This window comes from Microcaecilia unicolor, chromosome 1 (assembly GCF_901765095.1).
Source record: "Microcaecilia unicolor chromosome 1, aMicUni1.1, whole genome shotgun sequence".
NCBI classification, from domain to species: Eukaryota; Metazoa; Chordata; class Amphibia; order Gymnophiona; family Siphonopidae; genus Microcaecilia; species Microcaecilia unicolor.
Genome location: NC_044031.1, coordinates 704,822,450 through 704,840,743, shown reverse-complemented (window position 1 = coordinate 704,840,743; position 18,294 = coordinate 704,822,450). Strand labels below are relative to the sequence as shown.

Below are 18,294 nucleotides of genomic sequence, written 5' to 3'. Positions count from 1 at the left end.
GTAGAGTGGGCCAGAGCGTAATCTGTGGGGGCTAATGCCCCCGTGGCCCTACGTAGCTACGCCCCTGTGTGAAACAGAGGCACTCTGTTGAGCAAACCCGTGAAAACTAGTGTCCCAGCTACTTCATATTTTTCAGTCGGAAAAGTTTGATGCATTGTGGAATTATGAAGATATGTTCATATTGATATAACAAATTTAATATGAACATTTTTTTTTTAATTTTCAAAAATAATGCAATTATAAAGAAGCGATTGGGGAGGTTTTTTGATACCGATGAAGCTCACTTAGCAGAAAGTTTGTCTTTAATTGGAGACAGTAGGCTGAGCCTCTGAAGTCTTTTTCTTCCCCCTTTTCAACAGAGGACTTAGCTTTTCAGTGTAACTTGCATGTTAGTGTTTGAGGTGTTTCTATTAGCAAGTTTATTGTCTTCATGCATAGTTAATCATAGATTGAAAAGAGAGGCCATCATAGACTTCAAGGTTTATTCCAGGCAGTCCAAATGAATCTTTTATGGTAAGTTAACTTGAGTTTTTCTAAGTATTGCGAGTACTCTCTGTTCAGAGTGCATAAACTTTACAGTCACTGTAGGGACAATTCTATAACATAGGTTGCTAACGTTTACATAGTGATTGCATATATATATGCTTAAATAGTGGCACTTGACATTCAGATGTGGCTGATTCAAATCCCACTACTGCTCCTTGTGATCTTGGGCAAGTCACTTAACCCTCTGTTGTCTCAGATACCAACTTAGATTGTGAGCCCTCCAGGAATAGGAAAATACCCAGTGTACTTGAATGTAACTCACCTTGAGCTACTACTGAAAAGGTGTGAGCAAAATCCAAATAAATTAAAAAATGTATGTGCATATGTGCACACATTACATGTCATGCCTTATAGCCCACTAATACCTCAAACATTCAAAGTGGGTAAGAAATCAAAGACTGGAGTAAATCCAGGAAAATAACAATTAAATGATATTGAATTAAAAAGAAATTTTTAAAAAATCCTAATCTCTTAGCATTTACCTAAAACATATTTTTCAAATAAAAAAGTTTTCAAAATCTTCCTAAGAGAGAAACTACATTGGCTTCCACTCAAGGAACGAATTGAGTTCAAAATCTGCACAACCGTGCACAAAATCATTCACGCAGATGCCCCACTTTATATGCTAAACCTAGTGGACCTACCGCCCAGAAATGCCAAAAGATCGGCCCGCAAATTCCTAAATCTGAATTTCCCCAGCTGCAAAGGAGTGAAATACAAACAGGCTTATGCTACGACCTTCGCATACAAAAGCACACAGTTTTGGAATGCGCTACCCAAAACCCTGAAAACAATGAACAATCTAACCAGCTTCCGCAAAGCTCTGAAAACACACCTCTTTAAAAAAGCTTACAAAAGTCACCCTCAATGATACAAATCATCCCCCAATCCACCTAAACACACCTAAAACACTTCTCACACAACCTACCCAACATCCACCCATCTAAATCCTCTTGTACCTCAGCTTATGATCAACTGTATTTAAATCATGTCTTGACTCTATCATAACCTTACTCTGTAAGCCACATTGAGCCTGCAAAAAGGTGGGATAATGTGGGGTACAAATGCAATAAATAAAATAAATAATAAGACAATTTATTTGGGAACAAATAGAAAGAAGTAACAAGTTCCAAAGAGACATTGGTGCCCTGTTATTAAGTTATCCCCACATATCAGAAGGATTAAAATGTGCACTGTGTGAAATATATGATTTCTGACATCATAACAGATACACAACAATTGGTGCAAGGTAATTGGTGACGCTCATGCTAAGATGGCTGCCCCCAGGGGAGCAGCATTAGAAAATTTAAAATGATGACTCTGTAATCTTGTTAAACAATTCAGGAGACTAGTGCTGTTTTCCCGCAAATTGAGAAATACTTAGAAAAGTACAGGAAACAAAGGCTCAGAGTGAAAAATAAACATGCCAGAAAAAGACCCTGAGCATTGTTCTTGGTATAGATAAAATGGATAAAATCAATGCAATGCACAATTTATTAAAAAAAGAAATAATGGGCCAGCATTGCACATTGCCTTGCACAGACTTTGGATTCAATTTCTAGACAGGAATTTGCTCCCTATATTGATTGGATCTGGGGAGACAGTGGAATTGGCATTTTCCATTGTAAACTGTTAGCTGTTTTATATTATTTATTTTATTTTGATCACACCTTTTCAGTAGTAGCTCAAGGTACATTGTACCTGAGGCAATGGAGGGTTAAGTGACTTGTCCAAGATCACTCTTTGCTCCTCTTAGGTGTTATATCAAGTAAAGGTGAAATGTGAATGTAACATTGCACTAAACAAACAAAAGGATAATTAGTAAACATAAAAATTGCTTTAAGAACTGACGTGGTTCTGGAAATGAGTAATGAGATTAATGTGAAGAATGAACAAACACTTCTCATTTAAATAAAAAGGGAACACATAACTGAGTGCAAATAGTGATTTTTCTGGAAGCAGAGATCAGTAATGAGTAAATGATTATGAATATGTGGAACCCCATTTTAAGGAAAAATAAAGAAATCAGAATCAAGATGTCCAGGTAGTGACATGTGCAATTCCAGTAATATTTTACAAAAGGATCTGATGACATAGTACATGCAGGAATGCACATATATGTACAGGCTAACATGTGATGGGAGCAGCCATTTTGCAATTGTCAACATCTAAAGCATCAACAAAGGCAACCTACACAATAAGTGTTGGCAATACATGTGTTTCAGAACTTAGACATGTATTCACTAATGCATAAATACGTACGTGTGGAAACCTACATATCTAAATGCTTCCAAATATGTACAGATCCTGCCATCATTTGGCACAATTAATTTGAGGAGGGGGGAGGGTAAAAAAAACATAGGGAATTAAGGGGGCAACTTCCCCTAATCCCTTTTGTAGAGATCTTCCCAAAATTTGTAGTTTTACAAAACCTAAACAAACCTGGGAGCAGCTGTAAATCCTAGTGTGGATTATGGTGATAATAGACATGCATTCCCCTTCTGAAACGGAGGATACACATGTATTTTTGGTCCCACCCTAGTCCAGCTCAAACCATGCCATCTTGCCACATGTACATATTGTAGATTACATATAAATCCCGGTTTTCTAAACTTTGGTTTCTAACATTTATTCGATACACAAGTTTCAGATTTATTTGGCGTACCGCCTAATTAGTGCACTAAGTGGTTTACGTGTGTAAATGCTAGTATTTACACCAGGGGCGTATCTGCGTGGGGCCTCAGGGGCCTGGGCCCCCGCAGATTTCGCCCTGGACCCCCCTACCGCTGCCAACCCTCCCCCTCCGTTGCTCGCTTACCTTCGCTGGCGGGGGACCCCAACCCCCGCCAGCCGAGGTCCGCGTCCTCCTGCCGCTGCCGGCTGCCTTTGGTGCTTTCATTTGTCCATTGAAGCTGGCGCCGATGAAAGTTTCTTTTGAGTCTGACGTCGCTGCACGTTGTACGTGCAGGACGTCAGACTCAGAAACATTTTCTGAGTCTGACGTCCTGCACGTACAACGTGCAGCGACGTCAGAGTCAAAAGAAACTTTAGTTGGCGCCAGCTTCAATGGACAAATGAAAGCACCAAAGGCAGCCGGCAGCGGCAGCGGCAGGAGGACGCGGACCTCGGCTGGCGGGGGTTTGGGGTCCCCCGCCAGCGAAGGTAAGCGAGCAACGGAGGGGGAGGGTTGGCAATGGTAGCGGCTGGGGGGAGGGGGATCGGCAATGGCGGCGGCGGCGGCGGCGGGGGGGGGGGGCTATAATGTGCCCCCTCACTCTGGCCCTGGCCCCCCCTACCGCCGCAGTTCAGATACGCCCCTGATTTACACATGTAAATCACCAATAGGGCTTCTAAAATAAGGGCCAAGATGTGCTATGTAGAGTCAGATTAAAGTTCCATCAGTTCCAGCATCCTTTCTCTAACAGTAGCAAATCCAGGTCACTAGGAAATACCCAGATAATCCTAAAGAGTAGATTCATGCCTTGCAGCTCACTTCCAGAGATGAGCAGTAGCTTTCACAAATCTACCTAACTTATTGACTTTTCCTCTAGGAACTAGTCCAAGCCACTTTTGAATTAAACATTGTTAGATGCCAATCCAAATCCTCTGGCACCAAATTCCATAGTTTGAATGTAAGAATTCCGGAATATCAAATTTCTAATTTTGGAACATTGGTCCTATACCTTGGTATTTTTATCTCTGTCCCTTCATCCTTGAGTCAAATCTCAGACAGAAAGCATAGCTAGGTTTCCCCTGATATTTGGTACATTTCCTGACCACTTTGAATTATTTCTACTGAGAAATGTTTTCTGCATTTTGTGTGTTAATGTTTATCAGCTAATTACTTTTTTGCTTTTATTCACAGATCTATTATACAAATAGTAAAATGTCTGTTTTAACTACATTGAATTGTTCTTTGTTTTCTGTTGACTCCATTTTGCTAATTGCTTGTGAACTATTACATGCCTCATCTTTATTACACCGTAGTGATTTCTGTTCATTATAATAAATTTATAAGTCACCTAATGTTATAAAAGCTCAATGAATTCATTTAGTTTGTGCCTTATCTATTTCAAGAGCAATGCTCGCAATCCTTTATTTCTGCAATAATTTAAATGTATTCCACAGTACTTTCTTTTAATATTTAAACTCCAATATTTCTAGATAGTAGTGCTCAAACTCTTTTACATAATGTAGGCGACATGATGACACACGTTTATAAATCAGAAGGCTATGTACAATGCAGGAACCTTTTTCCTTAGTGGAGTTGCCTTGGCAGAGATCAAACAAGCATTTTTAATATTTCTGTCTATAATGTTTTGTTTGATGTTTGAAGTGTTTGGAGTTGAGCAGGGCATTAAGGCAACTACTTCTTTCAAGTAAGGCATAGTTAATGCTGTGGATAAGTTTGTCTTGCTTCGGGCTGTTTCTTTGTTATATATTCTGCACAGATATATCGCCAGTATGTTGCCACTTACCTTCTCAGGGTAGATGATGTCAACATTCCTTTCAGCTACTCATTCTGTTCAATGATTGTGCATGACAAAGTATTCTGTATTCCTTTTTCAATCGGTATTATCATTTTCATGATGTTAGTGCCTTCTCTCTTTGCTAGAATGTCATATGTGTAATTTTAGCTGTAATAATTGTGCACATTCATTGTGACCATGTACTGCAGGCAGTTGTCAAACTGTTCAGTATGCCATGTTATTGCACTAATGCATTTCCCAAAAAAAGGACTAACCTTGTATACTGTCCTTTATTTTCTCCTCTCAAACTCTGTTGTCACCTCATCACCATCCAGCTGCCCTGTGATTTCCCCCTTTCTTCCTCTCCCTGCATTTTCTCCTGTGCAGTTCCCAGCCCTTTATCCTTCCCTTGCCCCTCCCTCTTTCAGCAACAGCACGGTATCCTGGGGACAGTAGAGCACTCCACTGTCTGTTCCCATATGTGTTTTCTCTTCCTCTTTCTGCAGCATGATCTTACATTCTAAATAGAAAGTGTGTGTCATGGCCACAGGAGAAGAGAGACAATCAGAGACAGAGGGGCTCATTTTCAAAAGAGACAAACGTTGGTGGCAAAAGCAGCATTTGGACGTTTTTCTCACAAAAACATCCAAATCAGTATTTTCGAAACCTTTTTTTCAGATATTTTTCTATGCTGTTCTTCTGCAATGCATGCAAATCTCAAGGGGCGTGTTAAGGGCGGGATGTGGGTGTTTCTAAGACTTGGACATTTTTCAGCCATAATGGAACAAAACAAAACCGTCCAGTACTAAAACTAGATGTTTTGAGCTAGACCTGTTTTTATAACGTATAAGCACAAAAAGGTGCCCTATGTGACCAGATAACCACTGGAGGGAATCAGGGGTGACCCACCAATAACCCCCCAGTGGTCACTGATCCCCCCCACCCCCTAAAAAATGTGAATAAAAAATGACTTACCAGTCTCTATGGCAGCCTCAGATGTTAAAGTCAGGTCTATTAGTGCAGCATGCAGGTCCCTGGAGTAGTGTAGTGGTCGGTGCAGTGCACTATGGAGTGGGGGGCTCAGGTCTGTATCTCCCTCTAACTGTCACACTTGTGATTTAAACTGTGATCCCTCCCAAAGTCACCAAAACCCTACTTGTACCCACATATAGGTGCCCCCTTCACCTATAAGGGCTATTGTAGTGGTATACAATGGGGGGTAGTGGGTTTTGGAGGGCTCAAGGGACAAGGGAGCAAAGGTGAGATGTGTACCTGGCAGCATATTTATAAAGAGCACAGAAGTGCCCTCTGGGGTGCCCCATTGCTCTCCTGGAATGTCTGGGGGACAGTCTACTAAAAGTGCTGGCTCCTCCTACATCCCAATCACATGAATCTCTATGTTTTTGCACTTACGCTGGGTTTGTTTTTTCAAAATTGGACCAAAAAACAAAACATCCAAAGCACAAAACCTTATTTGAAACCGTATTTAAAAAAAAAAATTAGACATTTTTCTTTTTCGAAAATGACCTTCTTTCCTATTCAGAGTTTGGACATTTTATGTAAAACATCCAAAGTTGGACTTAGACGTCATATCGAAAATGCCCCTCAGAGTGCAGCATTTTTAGTGTGGGTGCATATGGCCCATATTTCAGTTTTCTTAGTAATGTCATTTCAGCGTTCTTGCTCCCCACAAGACACACTTTCACTTCTCCTGTGCTACTGCAGAAATGAGTAATAGGACAGATAGCAAGCATTCTCTTGGAAGAAGCAGGAGACTGTTGGAAGAGTATACCAACCCTCAGGATGCAGGAAGGGGGGGAGTTTCATGGGCCTAAAGACAGGTTTGTTCATACATTTGTAGTGTTCCTTGCCCAGAAGGTTTATAATTCAAAAGCTTACTCAAGTTATGTGAAAAGTGGTAGGCAAGGGGACTGAACCAGACTTTCAAGGTTTGCAGCTTTATGCTTTATCTTTTTGGACAGCTGAGGTCAATAGAGTTCAGATGAGTGGAGGAGTTGCCTAGTGGTTGGAGCTCTTGACAGCTAGAGGTGCCTGGTGCAAATACCTCTGTTGTTCCTTGTGATCTTGTGCAAGTCATATAACCTACCATTGCCTGAGGTACAAAATTAGATTGTGAGCCCTGTGGGGACAGGAAAATACCCTGTCCCCACAGGGCTCACTACTGAAAAGGTATAAATAAAAAAAATAATTATCTAACTTGGTTAGGCTGTTTTTGGTTCCTGTAATTTTATTTATCCCTACAGATGATATTCTTTTTCTGTGTTAATTGTAGAGAGGAACCTGAACCCCAAAGCAGCCTGCCTTAAGAGAAGGGAAGAAGAAAAAGTTTCTGCCGTATCGGCAGAGCCACCTCCAACACACCCAGGAGCACACCCTGGACTTAACGAATCTACCAACCCTATGGGTCATATGTGAACACCAGCCACGTAGGTTTCTTTTTGTTGTATTTCTGGTTGGGAAAGATAGGAACATACAAATTTCACTGCTCAGACAATTTTTCATCTACCAGTGGGAGTGGGCCTCTTCAAAACCACTCATTTTTTAATATTTTTCATAACCAGTTAGTTAAATAGTTTGGGGGTTTTTTACATTCAAATTTCATAGCATTTCCAAATAGTAACAAACACTTATTGGCAATCCCTGGCCATGTATTCTTCATGACAATATGGCACATGATTTTTGTACCAAACAGTTTGAGTTAATACACAATGCTGTATAAGTATATGGTACAGTACCATAAAGTGCCTTGTAACCATCTTATCAAAAATGCGTTAATGAGGAAATTTATATGTTCCCAGGAAAATTCATTGTTTATAGAACTTAAAGCACTGCTGTGGACTTTGGCTAGCAATGTCTTCTGTTTATCATGCTATACCAATCTAGACCAATGGGTTACATCACCCTACCAGCAGATGGAGGCAGAGATTCTGAGCTGTTCTTTATCTGCAGCAGTATAAGGAGTGGTGCTGCCTGGAACTTGCCAGTATTTCTCTGCCTCTAGCAGGTGGTACAGCAGAATTGTTTTTAGGGGTGCAGCCTGTGGCCCTGTAGTTGAGTCCTTGGCTAGTTGAGGCTCTCAGGGATTTCTCTGATTGAAAAGAAGGGACCCTTCTTGGCCCCAAGACCTGGCCTGTTGGCCTCAGCTTGGCTGGCAGTAGTCTCTTGGTACTACTACTAGTGGTGGTGATTCCATTTTTGGCAGTATCCCCACATCCTCCCCTCTCCCTTGCCTCTGTGATGAAACTGAGCAGCAATAAAGAAAAAAAAAAGAAGATGAAAACAATAGAAATCAGAGGTGGCAGGACCATGGAATCTCCATTGGTATTGTGGGGGGGAGGGGGGTTGAGTATTTCAGCTCAGGACGTGCTAGATTTGGAGAATGGCATGCCTGACTGACATCATTACCCCAAGGATTGTGGAAGCCAGTATATCAACAGCACAGCCAGCTCCTTATGCCTTGATTGCAATGGAGAGACACTTGACTTAGGGGATAACAGATGAAGGGTTCCTGACTCCTGCTTGGCAGCAGGAGCTAGTTAGGGGACACATGCATATGATAACTGTAGCCACTGAAAGTCTGCCAGCAGGAACAGTGGCCATATTGGATCAGGTCTGTCTCATTCCTGCGGCCATATTGGATCAGGTCTGTCTCATTCCTGTGTGGCAGAAACAGGAGTCTAAACATGTGGCAGGTCAGAGGAGGTCTCCAGCCCATCCCTTCAGTAAGAGAACCCCACGGAGACCAAGCTGGAGGATTGCCCTGCAAATTTGGAGGCCTAGTTTATGCAGGTTTTAACGTTGCCTTATTCGGGACTGCAGGTTCTACCCCAAGGAGGGGCAGGTTTGAGACCTGCTTGGGGGCCCTCTGTATCTGCCCACTTTTTAGGCTCCTAAATTTAAGAGCTCATATCAAGTTAATTTTCTAAGAGGGCTGACTTTGATACTTTAAAAATTTTGTACCTACATCCTTTGAAAATTGATCCAATTTTATCAGTATGTGGTATACGCAGATTACATAATAGTTGGTCATAAGTTATTAACATGGACTACCATTAAGACATGTTACTTTACTGTTAGCCTCAGTAATTAGTAATTAGGTCTCATTGCATAAAAAATGGGACTTGTGATAAAATGGCATGAGTTAGTGGTAAAATAGCACGTCTTAACAGTAGCCTGTGTTCATAACTACACTCCTAAGATACATATCTTGCCATCACTTGAGTCCCTGATGTTACACCTGTGTAAAGGAGACATCTTCCCACATTTGTTATCAGGATAAATCTTTAGACACAGGGAAGTCATTACACGTTCTAGATCTACAAAAAGACAAAGAGAAGCAAATATTTATAACTCAGCATTGTGCACCCAACACTATGAAACACTACGTTGGCTAAATCTACTTTTCGTAGATTCTTTTTTTTTTTTAATTGTTGTGCATGAGAAAAAAACATTTATTCTTTTTGTGCTAAATCCATGCTGTAAAATAATGCATTGATATGATGTCAAAATGACAGCTATAGATCCTGTCTTTGAATTCATTGGCACCCTGCATTCTGTCACCTAGGTTCTTGCATTGTTACCTATGTATTTACCTGTTTATAATGTGTGATTGTTCTCCGCCTTGAACTTGATTGCTAAGCAATTTATAAATGCCAAAATTAAATTTAAACACGACATGTGCTTGCTGAAAGTTTTTTTTTTTAACCTAATGTTGTCTTCCCTCTCAATCTTCATTCTAGAATTCCAGAGCTATCAATAGGATATAGAAGGTAACCTTTCTTCACAAGGACATAGACAACTAACATTTATGAAGACACAAATCTGACAGGATAAAACACTTGAAGCAAGAAACCCAAATGCAATCTTACGATCAAAGTAACTGGTCAAATATCTGCACCGGAAATGAAAAGCTGAAAATCTTCACCTAGAATTTCAGCCCATGGAATACTCTGAACATATCATTCTGTTGCAAGCCGTGCTTCGCTTCTGCACAATCAAACTCTCGTGCTGTCTCCACACATTGTGGAAGTTGCCTTGTGCCTAAACTGAATTGACAAATGCATTGTATCTACAAATTTTATTTATTGTTATGGAACTGTTATAAGTGTCTACATATAAAGGGAAAATGTTATTGTTTTGAAAACCGATAACATTTCAACTGATGCCAGCATTTGTTAGAGCTTCATGTGCAGAGAACAAAAGCCGTGGCAACCTTTGACCCTTAGCATTCCCAGCATACCTATTAGTGTCTTAAAGAAAGGGAAGGAAAAGTCTTTGGCTGCCTTTTTCGTTCCTTTTGCCATATAAATAGTGTTTTCCATGCAATAGGAAATATTCCTTGGAATAGTTCTTTTTTTTTTTTAATGTTATTTTTGGTCTCTGGTAATCTGAACAGTTGTGGTCATAGTTACCTTCCATGGCAGCGCTCCAAGCTTGAAGCCATTAGCACTTGTAGAAGAGATTACAGTCTGGAGCAGTACTATGATCGTAGCATTTCTTAGATTTAAAGAAGATGTATTTCCCCTGCCCCCCACCTCATTTTCCTGAATTAAACATTGTTTTATTTGTAACTATAAACAAAACATGTTTAGGCTTCTAGGCTTCATAGTAAAGCTTTGTAATGTGTAAATTGGGGAATCTACTTTGTTAGATTTGCTTTTTTTTCCAGGCAGTACATACTACATATAGTACATGTAAAGTGTTAGCTGTAAGTAAGCACAAAATACGTTACAATTCAAAGGAGGTTTCAGGCTGAAATTGTGGTGAGATTCACCTTGGCAGGTAGTGTGAAGATGAACAAACTGCAGCTGTAGGCAGATCACATGATGGAATATAAGCGCATGGCCACTAGTCCTTCCTTGCTGAATGCTTCAATTTTCCTGTCATCTTTATGGCCTTGTCTTGCAGAAGGGGTTCAGTATGTGACATTAATCCATTACAAATAAGCTGCCCACTCCCAAGAAGAGGAGCCTTATTTCGGCTTTACCACTGAATGCAAAGATCCACCAGAAAAGTGCTGATAAATATCCTTCTATCCCTGATCTCTTGAAACTTCCGTGAACACTGTCTTCCACTACAATGAACTTAAGAGAAAAACTGTTCACTGGTGTTGTCTTAGCTAGTGTTCGAACATTGCCCATGTCATCGGTGGCAGATCAGCTCATAACAGAATGAATGAACCAATTCATAGTCTAACCACCTGAGTTACTGTCATTTTAAAGAGTAAAAAAAAAATTAAAAAAACAAAATCAACCATTCTCAAAACAGGCTTACGGAAAACTAGATAATTTGTATGGTTCCTAACATTTCAGTTACTTGTGAACTTAGTGGGCTTTCTTCTGTTATAATTTGCAATTACTGTCAAATAACACCTGACTATATTTGTGGCCTCAGTCTTCATTTCAGTGTTTTATCAGCTTTAAACAAAAATGGTTGCTTATGACGTGTGAAAGTGATCACATCCCACTGCCTGGCTTTTTTTTTCCATCTAAGCCTGTTTCTAAGCTTGTTGTCTTTATGGCTATATTAGACTTTGCAGTATGCCCAGAAGCTTTCCTTCATAAAAATAGAAAGAAAAAAACATTTGGCTTATTTTTCACTGTAGCTAGTCTTTTATACAATAATCTTGTAAGAAAATTTCTTGAATTCTAAATATTACTCTTTCTAGATTTTTGAAATCAAAAAAAAAGTTTTCAGTAAAAAGTTTCTTACTTTATTTTACTATATTAGGTAGTAAAAATGTAGGGTTATTTACCATAACCTGTTCATTAATATCAGAAATTTACAATAGCATTTTAAGAACATAGTAGGGTTATAGCATACCGTGTAGTACCTATGGAGTATTGTAAGAGCTAATTGTCCGAGATGAATTGCTTCTCATCTTGTTCTCCAGTTTCCATTGTTGGTTTATTGCAGATTTGTACCCTGTGTCAAATTTCAAGGTATTGTTGATAAACCTTTTCAACCAGCAGCAAGAAGTTCAAAATTTTTTCTGTCTATGTAACAGAAAACACAATATGTATATAACATTTATGTAGCAATAAATGTGCCATTTTTTTAACATGGTTACTTGATGTTTTTATTCTCTCCTTTAATCACATAAAAAAACATGAGAAAGGAGTAGAACTGTGTTGTGGTAACAGTATAAATCAGAGCTCATTTCCTTTAGAAATGTGAATCGGGCAACTTACATTTCCTGGGCCTTTTTCACTTTTCCTCACCCTGAAATATAAAGGAGTGGAAAATGGTGTAAACAGTTGAAACTGTGGACCCAAGGCCCACAGTTGACAAGATCAGATTTTGGTTTTACATTCACACTGTTAATTTATGTTAAAGTGGGTAGTCCCACAAATTTGGGTTTAATTCCTCATGTAGTCTGCTCTGGAATTTCAATTTCAAATTTGAAACATTTACAAACACTTCAGAATGCAGCGCATAGAAAATATTACTATTATTTGTTACATTTGTATCCCACATTTTCCCACCTTTGCAGGCTCAATGTGGCTTACATATAACCGTTAGCGGTGTTAGCCAATTACGGTTTGAACAAATACATAGTATGAATATGACCATATCACCCCTTTTTTCCCCCTAAAATATCATTGGTTACCAGTACTTTATAGAATCAAATTTAAGTTGCTAATCTTGACACATAAGGCATAAGTTATTTATTTTCATTAACCAATTCATACACCACTACTGGGGCTTTGAGATTGTTACAAGATCAGTGATGCCATCTTTAAAAAAAAAATGTCAGGTGGGAATCGACACAATCTAAAGCATTCTTTTATTTGGCACAATTTTTATGGAACCATCTTCCAAATTATCTTCATGTAGAAGAGAATTTTAAAAAGTTTAAATGCTTGTTGAAGACTTTCTTTTTTAAGGAAGACTTTCATACTGTATTAGATGGTGATGATATCATAGACTACCTTTTCTGCAGAATACAATTTCTGAATAAGCTTGATTCAAATGACTCTTGTAAGATTGTTTTTAGGTCTTGCTATCAAAACAATGACGTTCCTGTTATTATATTTTAATTTAGTTTGTATTATGTATGCCTTGTTTTTATATTTGTACATCACTTTGATCTGTGTAAGTTAAGTGGTATGTGGTAATTTGATTGAGGTGTGGCTTGGATCGGGCACAAACTCAGTCATACACACTAGGCTGCAAGCAAAAAGGAAAAGACTTTATTGTTTGACTGAACATGTGCTCCCTGTTACTTCACAAGCTTATGTCCAGCACAAGTACAGTCCTTTTATTTCTCTCTGGTTCTTCACATATCACTGTCAGTACTCTCTCTTTAGGGCTGGCTCTCAGCCTAACCCTATGCAGAGTCTATTAACACCTTCCTGGGTTCCCTCCAGGCATACATCAAAAGCAAGTACTTTCTGCATGCAATTCAAGGTTATCTCCTACCTTGATAGCCTTCACACACCCACTCTGAAGAGTTAAGCTTGAGCCACACTACTTCCCTGATGCTGTCCTCAGGGTACTGTAGCTTAGCTTAGAATACATAGTAACATAGTAAATAATGGTGGATAAAGACCTGTATGGTCCATCCAGTCTACCCAACCAGATAAAGATAAATGGAGTCATCTTCCCTCAGGACCTCTCTCCTGAAAGCCTCTTGCTTCCTGACCTGTCTGAACTGTTCTGGCTCAAGGAATTTAACCACTTCCTTGCCTGAAACCCACCCCTCTGACTCGGCCTCTGACATAACAGGTTTAGCGCCACCTGCCCTAAGGTGGTTAAACTGCAACCTCAATGAGGGAGTGTTCCTAGGGACATCCATTATGTTATGTTATGTTATGAAGGACTTATCTCTCGCCAACTCTCTAATATAAGATTCAAGGTGAGTTACATTCAATTAAAAAAAAACTGACAACAAATATCAGAAATTACAAAATTTTAAGGAAGTATAATAAAAAGCAAATATTACAAACCTCCAGGCCTAACAAACAAATATGTTAAAAGGCTTTACGAAATAGAAGATAACTCCCCAATGAGCATAATTTAAAAGGAAGATTAGCAAACAGCTTCGACAAAAAAATTATTGAGAAAAAACAGCTTTAAACCACACATTTTTTGTTGAAGTAAAAGCTAACAGTAATGACATCTTCTAGAGACTGCCCTAAATTTTAACACAGTCACCAAATGAGATCGACCTTCTTGGCAAGCACCCTCCAAAAACTTAAACTCTAAACAAAGTGCCTTAAAAAAGGCCCGAGTCCTTGCAAGCAACCAATGCAATGTTTCCAGCAAAGGACCCAACCAGGTTTTCGGAAAGATAAGCCTAGCGGCTGAATTCTGAATCATTCTAGACAGACCCAAATATGAGTTTCAATGATCTAAAACTGATAAAATAATTAGTGTACAATATACACCTGCCGCTATAACATTCACTCCCTCTCGTGGTATACTAAATTTTAATAAACATAAACATCTTTCCAAAGCCAAGCTCAAGGAGAGGCTCCTGCCTGGCTAAATCACAGTGAGGGTTCAGGAGGGGATATTCAGCAGCACTTAGGGGCCCTTTTACTAATCAGTGGTAAAAAGGGCCCTGCACTAATGGTGAGGACCAGTTTTACCATGTGCTGAGGCCCTTTTTACCGCAGCATGTAAAAAGGCCGAAAAAAGACATGGCCATGCTCTTATCGCGTGGCCATGTGGGGGGGGGGGGGGGGGGAGCACTTGCCACCCATTGAAGAGGAGGTAAGGGCTCCCATGCTTAACCCAGCGGTAACCAGGTAGTATGTGGTGCTGCCAGATTACCACTGGGTAACCCCCTATGGAAATAATTTTTGAATATTTCCACTAGCACCAGAAATAGCGCATGCTGGTAATGGAACTACCGCCCATACCCATGTTGGGCCTACGATAGCTCCAGATTGACATGTGGTAAGCACGTGGTGGGCTTACCACTGCTTAGTAAAAGGGTCACTTAACCAGGCTGTGCCACTGAATATCCCCTCTGCCCATCACAGCACTATCTGGGCAGAGTCTGAACAGCTCTGGAAGTTACAAGCACTCACAATATTCATTGCCAACTAACCACTTAAATAACAGTCCTAACTTTGCCCAATTAACTATGCAGGTATGGCACTGAATATTGGCCATACCCACATAAATTCTGGGTATCACCACTGACCCAGATATTCTATTCTGGTACCCTGATACAGCTCAGCATTGAATATTTGGGTGTAAATTAGCAGTGATTCTCTCCAAAATACTTGAATGCGCCGTTCACAGCCGTTGCATTGATTTTCTCGCCTCTCATACCATCCTCGATCCGCTTCAATCTGGCTTTCGCCCACTTCACTCGACAGAAACGGCATTATCCAAAGTCTGTAATGACCTGTTCCTCGCCAAATCCAAAGGTCATTACTCCATCCTCATTCTCCTCGACCTATCCGCCGCTTTTGACACTGTCAATCACAACTTACTTCTGGACACACTGACCTCTTTTGGGTTCCAGGGCTCTGTCCTCTCCTGGTTCTCCTCTTATCTCTCCCATCGTACCTTCAGAGTACACTCTCATGGTTCTTCTTCCACCCTTATCCCGCTCTCTGTTGGAGTCTCTCAGGGTTCTGTCCTTGGACCTCTTCTTTTCTCTATCTACACCTCCTCCCTGGGCTCCCTGATCTCATCTCATGGCTTCCAGTATCATCTTTATGCTGACGACACCCAGCTTTATCTCTCCACTCCTGACATCACTGCGGAAACCCAGGCCAAAGTATCGGCCTGCTTATCCGACATTGCTGCCTGGATGTCCAACCGCCACCTGAAACTGAACATGGCCAAGACCGAACTTCTTGTCTTCCCACCCAAACCCACTTCTCCTCTACCTCCACTCTCTATTTCGGTTGATAACACCCTCATTGTCCCCGTCTCATCTGCCCACAACCTCAGTGTCATCTTCGACTCCTCCCTCTCCTCTGCGCACATCCAGCAGATAGCCAAGACCTGTCGCTTCTTCCTCTATAACATTAGCAAAATCCACCCTTTCCTCGCTGAGCACACCACCCGAACTCTCATCCACTCCCTCGTTACCTCTCGCCTTGACTACTGCAACCTACTCCTCACTGGTCTCCCACTTAGCCACCTATCCCCCCTTCAATCTGTTCAGAACTCTGCTGCACGTCTTATCTTTTGCCTGAACCAATACACTCATACCACCCCTCTCCTCAAGTCACTTCATTGGCTTCCGATCAGGTACCGCATTCAATTCAAGCTTCTGCTACTAACCTACAAATGTACTCGATCTGCAGCCCCTCCTTACCTCTCAACCCTCATCTCCCCTTACGTTCCTACCCGTAACCTCTGCTCTCAAGACAAATCCCTCCTTTCAGTACCCTTCTCCACCACCGCCAACTCCAGACTCCGCCCTTTTTGCCTCGCCTCACCCCACGTGTGGAACAAACTCCCCGAGCCCATACGCCAGGCCCCCCCCCCTGCCCATCTTCAAATCTCTGCTTAAAGCCCACCTCTTCAATGTCGCCTTCGGCACCTAACCTCTTCACTTCTGCCCACAAAATCCAGACTGCCCAACTTGACATTTCGTTCTTGTAAGCTCCTTTGAGCAGGAACTGTCCTTCTTTGTTTATTTTGTACAGCGCTGCATAACCCTAGTAGCACTCTAGAAATGTTAAGTAGTAGTAGTAGTAGTTTGGAAAAAAAAAAAACACCACTGCCAGCTCAATATTGACCTGAAAGAGTTTATCATGTAACTCCACACAAAAGCTGAGCTCACTCCACTTGTCATGAGGAGAACAGCTGTCCCTAAAAAAAGCTTTACTTTTCCAGTTGCAATACATAAACCTAAGTTAATAGAAGTAAACATTTCTAAACAGTCATGGAAATGTCATTGATCATGGAGATCTGCTTTTATCATCATTTGTATTTGAAAATTTCTTTATTGAAAATAAAGACAAACATCTGTGCTGTTTTGATGGAACATCATAGTTAGATCATAGCTTCTTAAATCTTTAAACAAAAGAAGCTTATTAACTTATTGTTAAACCCTACAACTCCATAACCATCCTCCTCACCATTCCACTGTATGATTATACCATCCCCTCACCCCCCCCCCTCCTTACAAATTTAGCAGCCCTTTTACTAAGCTGCACTAAGAAATGGGCTTAGTGCATCCTTATGCAGGTCTTTCCTGTGTGCTAAGCCCATTTCTAATATGGCCATAAAATCAGCCTCTTTCTTTCTTTCTTTCTTTCTTTCTTTCTTTCTTTCTTTCTTTCTTTCTTTCTTTCTTTCTTTCTTTCTTTCTTTCTTTCTTTCTTTCCCTGTGCACTAATGTTACCATTAGCATGTGGTCATTAGAAAAAAATTAATGCAGGAGCACTTACCACCTCAGGTAACGAATGATGTCAGTGCACTAGCTGAATAGTGCTTCCATGCCCATTCTCCATCTCTGACATGCCCCCAAAAACATTTTTAAAAATAACCATGCATGCAGATGACAAAACTAATACGGATCGCTTTAGCATGGCCCATGTTAGGCCATTTTTCCTGTGTTAGGCGCCCAGTAAAAGGGCACCTTAAAATCCACATTATCATAGTGGATTCAAAAAGGGTTCCCACACTTACACAATTCCCTCTCCCCCAATTTGTACACTGACATTTGAGACTAGATTCTATATATGGTGCCTGCAAAATCACCCAAAAAGCTTCTGCCGAGGCGTATTCTATAAACACCTAGACTTAGGTACAATTTATAGAATACACCTAGCAGGTTTACAGAATACGCCTTGCGGTCATGCCTGCACCTAAGTCTAGGCACATCCATTTACACCAAGTAAAACTTGGTATAAATACTGGTGCCTAAGTTAGGTGGGGATCAGGTATATTCTATAACCCTGTGCATAAATTTTCAGAATGCCCACGACCCACCTATTCCATGCCCATGGCCACATCCCCTTTTTGGCAACATGCATTAGAATTTACAGAATGCATTTCACAAAATACACTTAGCAAGTTGTGTGCATAGTTTTCTAATTAATATCAATTAGTGTCAATTGTTTGAGGCAACTAGCACTGATTGGTTTGTTAAGTAATTAAATTGCATGCACAAATCCAGAATATGACTAGATTTATGTGTACAATTTCGGTTGCACTATATAGAATCTGAGAGTTAACCTATATAATAAAACTCACCCTCAACGTTCTGAGGACACTGACGTCACTGTCAGGTCCTCCGGGCACTTCCTTCCGGTTCGAAGCCTTTCTTGGTGGTGAAGCC

At 40.5% G+C, this 18,294-nt stretch overlaps 1 protein-coding gene across 10 annotated transcripts in view; it reads left to right on the top strand.

The window, feature by feature from the left end:
* TCF12 (transcription factor 12) overlaps positions 1 to 12,096 on the top strand; it is a 762,188-nt gene extending 750,092 nt beyond the window's left edge. For all 10 annotated transcript variants that reach the window (XM_030189018.1, XM_030188990.1, XM_030189004.1 and 7 more), the window contains 2 exons: positions 7,309 to 7,462; positions 9,776 to 12,096. In XM_030189018.1, the coding sequence (XP_030044878.1) occupies positions 7,309 to 7,451 (143 nt within the window). In that variant the 3' untranslated portion in view covers positions 7,452 to 7,462; positions 9,776 to 12,096. The remainder of the gene's footprint in view (positions 1 to 7,308; positions 7,463 to 9,775) is intronic.
* Positions 12,097 to 18,294: the final 6,198 nt, after the last annotated feature.